Source organism: Staurois parvus, unplaced genomic scaffold (genome assembly GCF_062004578.1).
Source record: "Staurois parvus isolate SC_StPar_1 unplaced genomic scaffold, SC_StPar_1.0 ptg000282l, whole genome shotgun sequence".
Taxonomy (NCBI): domain Eukaryota; kingdom Metazoa; phylum Chordata; class Amphibia; order Anura; family Ranidae; genus Staurois; species Staurois parvus.
This window is the reverse complement of record NW_028318078.1, coordinates 8,443,689-8,455,904: the sequence shown is the minus strand read 5'-3', so window position 1 is coordinate 8,455,904 and position 12,216 is coordinate 8,443,689. Positions and strand designations below refer to the sequence as shown.

Here is a 12,216-nt window from a genome sequence, read left to right as displayed (position 1 = left end):
TGGGGGGGAGGAGAAAGATAAGTAGAGCAAAATGCTAGTTCACATGCCAGCCCCCCTAGACAGGCACAAAGGCAATGATTCATGGGACTTGTAGTTTCTTATTAGCTCAGTGAACTACAATCCTAGATGGCATTGCCAGAAGGAAGTGGAAGCAGGAAAAGAAGGTTTGGTGCATTTTTTTTAAAATGATTCACAAAAATGGAATATCCAGAACATGATTTAAGAAGGAATGAGACTTTTAGTGCTGAAAGTGAACTTACACTTTAAAAGTATAGCGCAGGGCATGGCAGCGAAAAGGTCAAACAGTCAGGCTCATGGAGACCTATGACAGTACTGCTTTGCTTCTAGCTTGCTAACCAATTGTAAAGCAGTACCATCTGCATATCTTTATGTATTATTATTTGATTCAACAGCCTTATCCAGTGTTAATTTTGGCAGGAAAGTCCTGTCTCTGTTCATGATTAAAATTATTCTTTCTGGATGCTCCATGTTTTTGACTAGTTTTTACCACCAGCTTCCATGGTATGATCCTATGATCCTTTCCTGACATACAGTATCTTCTTGGCAATATGGATTCATGGCTAGCTATTATGCCTCATGTACACTGGAACATCTATTTTACTGGCAGCAAAAAAACGCTAAACGTGGCAAAAACGGGTGTAAACGGGGTACCACGTTTACCTGTGTTTACCCACATTTACTGCTTGGATGTTTATTAATTTCATTGTCCAGAGTACTTGCCATTGAAATGAATAAACGCACAAGCACTAAATGTGGTTAACACTTAGGCACATTTATATGCATTTTTGCCTCTCCTGAACGCGATTCTTTTGAGTTCGGGAGAGGGATGTTCAACTTCCTCTAAACTTTGCTTCTGCTAAACTCTGCTAAAAGCTTATGTGTGCATGGACACAGTTGAGTTCAGGGACTTTGGCAAAAAAACACCAAAAGCTCCTGAACTAACATTTAGGAGCAGCAGTGTGCATAAGGCCTTAGTGTCTTAGAGTACGTAGAGTGGCAGAACATTCAACCACTTGAAGACCAAACCTACAGTATTCTGACACTTCTCTCCTACATGTAACAATCAGTATTTTTTTGCTAGAAAATTACTTAGAACCCCCAAACATTATATATTTTATTTTATCAGAGGCCCTAGAGAATAAAATGGTGGTTATTTCAATTTTTTATGTCACAATTATTTTTGCAGTGTTTTTTTCAACGCAATTACTTTGGAAAAAATACTCTTTAACTGCTTTACCACCAGATATACTGCTACAGGGCAGCAGGGGTGTGCAGAATCATGTACTGTATATATACGTGATTTTGCATTTCTTGGTAGGGGATGTGTGCTTTTTTTAATTTTTTTACAGGACATGGTTAATAGCAAAAAGTAAAAAATACAGTTTTTTTTCTCAAAATTGTTGGTCTTTTTTCTTTATTGCACAAAAAATAAAAAATGGACAGGTGATCAAATACCACCGAAAGAAAGCTCTATTTGTGGGGAAAAAAGGTCGTAAATTTAATTTTGGTGCAGCATTGCATAAGCACACAATTGTCAGTTAAAATAACACAGCGCTGTACCACAAAAAATGTCCTATTCAGGAAGGGGGTAAATCCTCTGGAGGGCAAGTGGTTAATTATTGCAAAAAAGAACAATATATAACCCAATTTTTTGGGGTTAAATACAAGCTACGATAGTTAAAAATCTCCAAAGATGACACTAAAAATTTTTACAGGTTACAGCCTAAAGTTCCAAAGGAGGCCTAACGTTGGGGGATTATGGATTGCTAGGTCTGAAGACTAAATCAGTGTCCTAAACTCAGCTCCTTACTGAGATATTTTCTGATTGCTAATGGAGATTTTTAAATCATGTTTACTTTCTTTTTGAAACATCAGTGTTTCTGACTGACCTGTTCTTGCTTTTTATTATTCAACGATATATGTATTGTTACTACTCTTCAATGCATAAACTTTATACAGTATAAGCCTACCCAACATTGTCTGATCACTGAACAGCAACTCACTTCATGGTCTTGTAAAGGATGTAAGTGGTAAGTCCAAAAACAGCGTAGACTCTCCACACTGTGCCACAGCCACTATGCACCAAGAGCAAAATGATAGAAGCACTCAACTAGGCCTTCCATATGCTCACCATATCAGAGAATCAGCCGCTATATTCCACAAAGTGGATTTTGGTAGAGCTGAACTTTATTGGTTGTGAAATTTCCAGCATTTTTTTTATCTGCAACTTTTACCCAAATTATCTAATTTTATCACACATTTTAACAAATTTAATCTTTACAGGTACAACAATTAATGATCCTTTACAGCGGGCTATTGAGCTATTGAATAAAGGATATGAAATGAAACATGTTCCAGAGAGAAGTGTCTCCCTAATTATTCTGCTGACTGATGGGCAAGGTAATGATGATAAACTAAATATTTTATATTGGTATTTTTTCTGGTTTTATGTGAATATGTTAGCCTTTAAATGTATCTATTCTCAAAAGAATGCTTAACAAAAATGTCATCTGATCCAATCAGTGTATAACTAGCTAGGTGCATATGGAAGGGATTTTCACAGAACAAACTCTATACAAAATGTTTCCAGCGCAGTTACCAAAAAAGAAAAACTACACTGTTTAAAACTGAAGTTTAGGTAAGAATATTTTTGCATAATTACATTGGTCCAGCTTGGATCAAAGTAAGTATGCATATGCCATACCTGGCCAATCCTTGTGGAAACTGGAAGTCATTGTAATATGCACCGTTAAATTGTGTTCATTTTTTATTTTTGGATAGCTGGAAAGTGTGCAGGTACATTTTTGTATTGTGTTTGAAATGGTTAGAATCCGTGTCAGTTTTTGTTGCTATTCACAGCTCCATTAGAGAGATTTCCAATAGCTTTCCTGTTTTGGGGATAATGTTTTACCAGACAGGAAGAGAGGAGAAATCTGCAACAGGGAAACAGACAACAATAAAAATCTGACAAAGGTTCTAGCAATCCCCTTCCTAAATCAAAAGAAAAAGCATTTATACTTCTGTCTGTGTTGCTGTTAGAGTACTTCCCCTCCTTTCTGCCCTGTGGACAATATTTTTACAAGTCAGAAAGTGAAGGAATAACTCTAACAAAGCCTCTCAGAGCAGTAAAACCTGAAAGAATTCTAATCCTACCACTCTCCATCCTAAACTATAGCTGCACTTCAAACTCTACCTAAGCACTTCAAACTCTACCTAAGCAATTCAAACTGCTGAGAAGCAAATACTTGTATTTAGGGATTTTTGTATTCACTCCCATGGATGAATGTAGCAGTGAAAAAGTAAAGGCAATTATACATGTCACCTCCGAGTTACCTGTCAATTAACTTCAGTTAAGCTGCCCATAGATAGTTAAAAAATTTGACTGGTTCAGGAGGGATCAGATGCATTTTGATACATCTATGGCCGTTCCGGTTCATGAGAAGTGCGTCCAATGACTGACTTCTCATGAATGGGCTTGCTAGGAAATTTCTTCTTTGATCAACCCTGATCTGATCAGTGTATTCTGTGGAGTGTGGAGGAGTCCCCGCTGTCAGAATACAATAGCAAAGAAATGTAAAACTACAATCTTCCTGTGCTTGGGGAGTGGGCCCAAAAGGCGTTAATGGGCTGCAGTCAAAACTTGACCTTCATGGGGTGCACTTGCCTTGCTGCCCTCACAAGACTGAGGGGGTCTTTGAGCACTGCAGTAATGATAAACAAACAGAGGGCTCACTGGCCTAGTGCATTATCCTTTAAAAATATATTCGATCTAAAAAAGTAAGTATTATACTCACAAAGTCATAAAAGTTACAAATTCATCTCATGAGTACAGCACACACAGATCACAAAACATCAAGAAGTAAAGAAACATCCACAGGCTGAGTTCAGCAGGTGGTACTGCTTACTGAACACTGCAGGGGGTTTAATTACTGTTGTGGCCATGAAGCAAAACATAGCAGCCATGGCATGTGTTTTTTTTCATTAAATAACAAACATATCTATACTTACCTGCTCTGTGTAGTGGTTTTGCACAGAGCAGCCTGGATCCTCCTCTTCTTGGGTCCCCCGCAGGCTCTCCTGGCTCCTCCTTTCTGTCAGGTGCCCCCATAGCAAGCTGCTTGCTATGGGGGAACCCGACAGAAAGGAGAAGCCAGGAGAGCCTGCCGGAGACCTGAGAAGAGGAGGATCCAGGCTGCTCTGTGCAAAACCACTACACAGACCACGTAAGTATAGATATGTTTGTTATTTTACTATAAAAACTAAATGAACCTTTAGTATCACTTTAAACTACCTATCCTACAACTGCCAAAGGACAAGGGGGATAAGTGGTACATAACCCTAAGATTTGTATAATAGCTGCCCAACAATTTTTTTTTTGCTGGCTGAGGAATTGTGAAGAGATAAGATCCTTTTCAAGCTCTTCTTCTGACCCACATGTCTACCCGTTGAATAGCACAGTTGGAGGCAGGCAATTTCTCAAGCAGTACTCCTTATCTGTCCCCCCGCTTTAATGCAAAAAGTTTGGTTGGAAATTAAAAATATTATGAGATATGAGTGATACTCTATATCAGTCTTTTTTAACCGGGTTGCCTTCTGGGTTCTTCAGGGGTGCCATGAAAAGTTGTCCAAAAATTGTCAACAAGCGGGTGGATCCATGTTTTTTTGGTACACAAAGCCACAGGTTTTAATTGTGCAGCATCACAACCTTGGGCATTGTGCAGGCCAGCTGCTGACATTCTAACAACTGATGATATTATAGGTTGAGGACATCGGGCAACTAAGGACGTCCTCGTTTGCTCCTCTCCATCAGCACTGGGGTCAGATTAGCTGAATGAGGGAGAGAAATTGAGGGAGAAAGGAAATGCTGGAATTCTAGGATTTACCAGTGAGAAAAGGTGTATTTGCCTTGTAAAAAAACCCTTTAGTTTGGGGATCGTATGTGTGTCGATGCCACTGCATTAAGTAAAACTATTAGTTTATTTTCTTATACTTTCGAATTGGGTGCCTCATAATTGTGCTTATTTTTAAAGTTTTAGAAACATTGCTTTACATATAACCCACCTCGGGGTACTATATTTTATGAAGAACTGAGTAAGCTGGAGGGCTTTGACTTCTGGTACCAGGGAAGGGTGTGGTTTTTCCAACAATTATTCTCACCAAGATATTTTAAAGACCTTCCGTGAAATACAAGAGGCTCATCAGGTTCCAACTGGCAGGTTTTTTCAGTATCTTCAATTACACCATGTGATTACATCTCAAGCCAAATCAAAAACACTGTCTTTGACAATAACCTCACATATACAAATTTTGGTGAATGCAACAGTTAAAAAGGGCCTCTTCTCGCATCTCTACTTACAACTTCTAGGCAATCACCTAAAAAACCTTCCTATACCTGGTGCAAAAGGTTGGGGAGGGCATGGGATCTGGGAGATCTAACAGATGAAATCTGGAAGAGAATCCTGGAACAGGTCCCAATGATATCTTTATCAATTAGACAGAGATTATCTCAATTATTCATTGTGCATAGGGTGTATCGCATGAAATGTTTTCAGTGGCATTGAAGAGACAACCCAGACTTACCAAAATGCAGAGGTTCACCAGCTGATCTTCTGCATATGCTTTGAAAGTGCTCAAAACTATTTTGATATTGGAAGGAAATGGTTGATACCATTAATAGAGTTTTTTCAGGTAAGATTGCTTTTGATGGACCCATATGGATGAGTTGGTGTATCCACCTGAGATTAGATACCAATGTCCAGACTCCTGTTCATTGTCATAAACTTATAGTTAAGTGGATATCTCCACACTCTCTTACATTTGAAGAATGAAGTGCTTACAGTATGTTAAATTCACACTTCCAAGAGAACGACTGAATTTTCAAAATAGAGGTGCCCTAAATTAGTTTAATAAATTCTGGGAGCCATGGTTGTCTGTTCCTGGTTTAGCACCCTTATCTCTTGTAATGCAAAACCATTGCAATGTTTATTTGTAGTACACCTTGAGATTTATTTGATGACGTTAAGATATTCAGTCACCTGGAGTACTACTAACAAATTGAATTACATAGGAACAAAATGTGACATACATGCTCTGTAGCAGATAAAAGTTCTTAAGTTTACATATTTGTTTGATGTTGAGATTGCAAAACCCAAACATGTTATATTTTCCTATTCTGTGCAATGATTTTGCAAGAGCAGCCCTTATCATATTCTTCTCGGGTCCATATTGGTGCTCCTAGCTCCTCCCCCCGTGACCAGTGCCCCTATAGCAAGCCGCCTGTTATGAAGGCACTAGTGTATGCTTGCTTCCGACCCGTGGCTCTAAGTGTCTTATGGGCGCATAGTGTGTATAAATATATGGCCAAACGTATTTGGACGCCTGCTTTTACACACACACATGAACTTTATTGGCATCTCAGTCTTAGTCCATAGGGTTCAGTATTGAGTTGGTCCACCTTTTGCAGCTATAATTGCTTCAACTCTTCCGAAAAGGCTGTCCACAAGGTTTAGGAATGTGTCTATGGGAATGTTTGACCATTGTTCTAGAAGTGCACTTGTGAGGTCAGGTACTGATGTCGACAAGAAGGCCTGCTCTAATTCATCCAAATGGTGTTCTATTGGGTTACGGTCAAGACTCTGTGCAGGCTAGTCAAGTTCCTCCACCCCAAACTTGCTAATCCATGTCTTTATAGACCTTGCTTTGTGCACTGGTGCACAATCATGTTGGAACACGAAGGCCCATCACCAAACTGTTTCTGCAACCCCTGAAAAACAACCCCACACCACAATCCCCCTCCACCAAACTTTACACTTGGCATTATGCAGGCAGGCAAGTACCGTTCTCCTGGCAGTCGCCATACGCAGGCATGTCCATCAGATTGCCAGCCAGAGAAGCGTGATTCGTCACTCCAAAGAATGTGTCCCCTCTTCTCTAGAGTCCAATGGCTTTACACCACTGCATCAGATGTTTTGCATTGAACTTGGTGCTGTAAGACTTGGATGCAGCTTTCTATGCACTGTTGTTGTGCTAATCTGAAGGCCACGTGAAGTTTGGAGGTCTTTAGCTATTGACTCTGCAGACAGTTGGCAACTTCTGCGCAGTGTGCGCTTCACTCTGTCATTTTTTATGGCCTAACACTTGCTTTGCTGTTATTCCCAGTTGCTTCCATTTTGTTATAATACCACTAACAGTTGACCATAGCAGGGGTGGACTGACCATTTGGAAACTAGGGCACTGCCCGAGGGCTCGGGGACAGTAGGGGGCCCCATGAGACGCCCCTGGTACGTTTTTCATAGGCTTTTTTGAGTTTGGGCAAGGACACAGGGGCCCCATGATCCCCTATTGCCCGGGGGCCCCATGAGTTGTCAGTCCACCCCTGGACCATAGAATATTTAGTAGCAAGGAAATTTCATGTATGGAGTTATTGCATAGGTGGCAACCTATCACAGTACCACACTTGAATTCACTGAGCGCCTGAGTGTGACCCATTCTTTCACAAATGCTTGTAGAAGCAGTATGCATGCCTATGGGCTTGATTTTATACACCTGTGGCCATGGAGGTGATTGGAACACCTAAATCCCATGATTCGGAGGGGTGACCCAATACTTTTGGCAATATAGTGTGTGTGTTTATATGTGTGTGTATATATATATATATATATATATTATTACTCTCACTGTTTCACAGTATAAATTAACCCCTTATAGTAGTGATTATCTGCTGTTTTTTTACTATATAGGGCTAATTTTTGTTTTTTTGACCTCACCATGACAAGTGATTAAAAAAAGCATACTGCTGATACTAAATGTTTTATGCTGCCCATACATGTATCGGTTTTCAGACGAGAATATTCATAAAAAACTCTTTATACATTCAATGTCGTTCTAAAATTTCACTTGCTTTTAACATTCAGTTTTAAAATGAATGTAATTTCTGAACGAAAACCCACATATACTGTCCGAAAATTTGTTCGATCGAGAAATGTTTTCTATTCTGCTCCATCGAGTTTTCTCATCACTAAAGTTGCGAATGAACATCAATTTAAACCTCAACGTAATTTGAGTATGGTCAGCATAAGTGACAGCAGGTGCAGATAGCTTATATCAAGCTGCCATGACAAGGGAGTCTGTCATGCATAATATTATATTACAGTCCTGCTGAAAATCTGCAAAACCGTGTTTAGGGTCTTTTTCATATTTTTTTTTTTAAATAAAATTTGGATCTCTGTTTGATGATATGTACCAGATTCAACATCTAATGATGTATATATCTCTTCTGTCTGTTATTCTCAGAGTGGATTAGATATTTTGTTCACTAACCATATAGCTGGTTATTTATATTTACCACTGCATATAGATATTCAAGAATAAACTGTCTGTCTTTTTTAAAACTTTACATATTAACTAAATTATATACCAAACTTTTTAGAGGTTTTAATCTGATTAATCAAAACAGTAATCAACTCACTAATCGATTATGAAAATAATCATTAGTTGCAGCTCTACAAAGTATATTGAAGCAAGGTGATAGTCCAAATGGTCAATTTGGGCACTACCCCCATCTCGTTGCCAGCTCAGAAAATAATTGCAACTGATTCACTCCCTTGTTATCTCTCGCCTTGACTATTGTAACTCCCTACTCATTGGACTACCTAATCACAGGCTATCCCCTCTTCAGTCTATCTGGAATGCTGCTGACAGACTCATCCACCTTACTAACCGTTCCATATCTGCCATCCCTCTCTGCCAATCCCTCCACTGGCTTCCCATTGCCAGACAAATAACATTCAAAACATTAACAATAACATATAAAGCCATTCATAACTCTGCCCCAAATTTCATCACCAATCTTGTCTCCAAATATCACCCAAACCGTCCTCTCCACCCCTCCACGACCTCCTGCTCTCTAGCTCCCTTGTATCCTCCTCCCATGCTTGTCTCCTGGACTTTTCCAAAGCCTCCCCCATCCTCTGAAACTCTCTGCCCCAATGTATCTGACTATTGCCTACTCTGAATACTTTTAGGCGATCTCTGAAAACCTATCTCTTCAGAGAAGCCTATCCTGCCTTCAGCTAATAACCAAATCTATTTCTCCTATCAGTTCATCTCCCACAGTTATTACCTTTTGTACCACCAGCTCCTCCCTCTTAGATTGTAAGCTCCAAGGAGCAGGGCCCTCCTAACCCTCTTGTATTGAACTGTATTGTTGCTGTATTGTCTTTCTTTATATTGTAAAGCTCTGAGCAAACTGTTGGCGCTATATAAATCCTGTATTATAATGATAATAATTGCCGAAGTCTGCACAGTCCCTAGGAGGTGCATTTAATGGGTCTGTCAAGGGGCTGAGGCAGCATGTGTCCCTTTGGTGGCTGAAATGTTTGTGCTAGAATATTCACAGTACCAGCATCTGTTGGAGCAGTTGGCCTTACCTTTACATGACTTTTTTCTCTGGCTCAACAGTGGTTAATCCACCAATTATTGAGAGAGCTTGGTCTGGTATTTGCAGAGTGGCCAGAAGACTCTGGAAGTAACAATGCATAATCATCCAATTTATACTGGAGACACAGTTCTAGTTTGAGAACGATACCAGGACATCCTGTCCAGCTCTGTGTCAAGAAATCACTTCCCAATATGCTCCAAAGTGGGGTCATCAGAGAGAGACATGGGCTGCTCCTGTCTTTCCTTTTTGTTTTTGTAAAAAAGATGGGAGCCTGCGTTTCTGTGTTGACTACTGCAACTTAAATGCTTGCACCAAAGAGAACACAATTGCTATGAATAGAAGAATCTTTAATGTTCTTGGGGCAGGCCTGCCTATTTGCTACCTTAGCCTTACTTAGTGGTTACTGACAAGTACCGGTGAGAACAATGGATCGAGAGAAAAACTCCTTTATTACCCCTTTTGGGCTGTACAAATCTGATAAAATGCCTTTTGGCCTGACCAATACACCCAGTACTTTTCAAAGGTTGATGGAGAGATGTTTGGGTGATCTCAACTTCAAAACCATCCTTCTATATTTGGATGACATCATTATTTTCTCCAAGAGCTTTGAGGATCATATCAAACACTTAGACCAAACCTTCACCTGAATGGCACAGTGTGGATGGAAACTAAAGCCTACCAAATGTCATCTCATGTGGGCTTGCATCCAGTATCTGGGTCATGTTCTGGAGGATGAAGAACTGTCACTTGATTTGGGTTGTGAGAGACTGGCCTATCCAATAAACAGTCACTGAGCTTCGATCTTTCTTAGGGCTGATGATGTATTACCGGTGGTTCATTCCTCAATTCGCACAATTTGCTGCACTTCTTACACAACTACTTTGTGGACATTCCACTCAACAAAAGGACAAGCTAACTGGCACGATTCTCAAACAGCGGCTTTTGAAACACTTAAAGAATGCCTAATGAATGCTCCCCTCCTGGCACATGCCAACTACTTTAAGTGTTCCCAGGAATAAATTGACAGTAGTTGTCAAGGACTCAGAGTGGTACTAGCTCAAGCACAGGATGAAATTGAATGAATGATTGCTTATGCTAGCCACAGCCTGAGGTATATTGTGCGTAACCCACACAACTACAGCTCCTTTAAGTTGGAACACTTCGCTCTGTGCTGGGCTGTCACAAAAACGTTTGCTGAGAATTTCATTGTGGGACATATGAACAGTTTCACTGAAAACAACCCACTAGTCTATTTAGAGACCGCTAAACTGGGAGTTCGGGAGAAGCAGTGGTTTGCAAAGTGGCTGGTTCAACAACACCACTTATTATAAACCACGGTAATGAGGATGCTTTATCTCATTATCTTGTGGAACAGGCACAAGGAGACATGGACCAGTGCCTAGAGGAATCTGGAGTTGTCCTCGTTGAAGTACAAAATCAGTTGAGCAAGAGATTGGCAATACAGCAGAGACAGGAGTCCCAACCAGTGGCTGAACTACATTCATTAGATGAGTGGGCCACCTTGCAGCAACAGGATCCGGACATCCCGCAAACATGGGGGCTTCTCTCCAGGGACCATTGGCCCATATATTGAGAGTGAGGAAAGCTTTTAGCCACTTTTATACAATTGCTTTTGGCAGTGGGATTGCTTCACAATTCAAAGTGGATTGCTGTACTAGAGAGCCCACATTCTGACAGGACAACAGGACAACAAGACATCTTCCAACTTGTTATTCCACAGTCCACTGCCCTGAAAATCTGCCAAGTCATACATGACACAAATGGACATTTTGGGGCAGATCAGACTTAAGTCTATGCCTGCCAGCATTTCTACTGTCCAGAATTGTCTGATTGGATACAGTGAGTTTGCAGAGAGTGTCACAATTGTACACTACACAAGGGACCACCCAAACATACTACTCCCTTGAGATCTCTGTCAGAGCCATTTGAACTGGCAACTATGGACTACTTAACAGTGGCTGATACTTCCTTTGGATGTATGCTATGTTGTTTGTGGACCATTTCTCCAAGTTTGCTATTGTGGTCCCTACTTGAGACCAAACAGCAGTCACCATGGCCAAGCTCTTCCAGACCCATGGGGTCCTGACCTATGGTTGTCCAAAGAGGATTCTTTCTCACCAAGGATCACAACTTAGAGTCACATATATTTTATGAGCTATGTTGACTAAGAGGAATCCGGAACTCATACACCACCCCTTCCCATCCACAATGCAACAGGGCCTGTGAGCATTTCAATTGGACATTCTTAAGCTTTATCTGGACCCTGGAGCAAGGGTACTGTGATCATTGGCCACAACATGTTGGAGATTATGTGTGGGCCTGTAACATAGTACAGAGAGCTACTCAATAGATCCCTTATTTTCTGATGTTTGGTTGATGCAGTTGGGTGCTCTTGGACTTTGCTACAAGTGCCTGATCCAGTACTCCAGTGCACACAAAATGAATGAGTGTGGGAAACATCAAGATTGTCTACTGAAAGCTAAACAAATGGTCTTGGCCCAACACCAGCATCTGCCAGATGAGACTACAATTGAGCTGTTGCCTTTAAAACCTGGGGACCATGTTCTCGTAAAAATCCTAAATATAAGGGGGGCAATAAGCTGGAAGCTAACTGGGATTTCTGCCCCTTTAGGGTTGAATCCCAACATTTCCCAGACTCACCAGTGTATGATATAGAACCTGTAGTTCAAGGAGGGGGCTGGCTAATGTCTGCAAAAATCATGTTATGGCAATGT

The 12,216-nt window shown here is 40.6% G+C and overlaps 1 protein-coding gene across 1 annotated transcript in view; it reads left to right on the top strand.

Annotated features, from left to right (window-relative positions):
* LOC149458639 (inter-alpha-trypsin inhibitor heavy chain H3-like) overlaps window positions 1-12,216 on the top strand; it is a 263,380-nt gene that overhangs the window by 145,382 nt on the left and 105,782 nt on the right. The window contains exon 10 of the mRNA XM_089681994.1: window positions 2,305-2,421. Coding sequence (XP_089538120.1) covers window positions 2,305-2,421 — 117 coding nt within the window. The remainder of the gene's footprint in view (window positions 1-2,304; window positions 2,422-12,216) is intronic.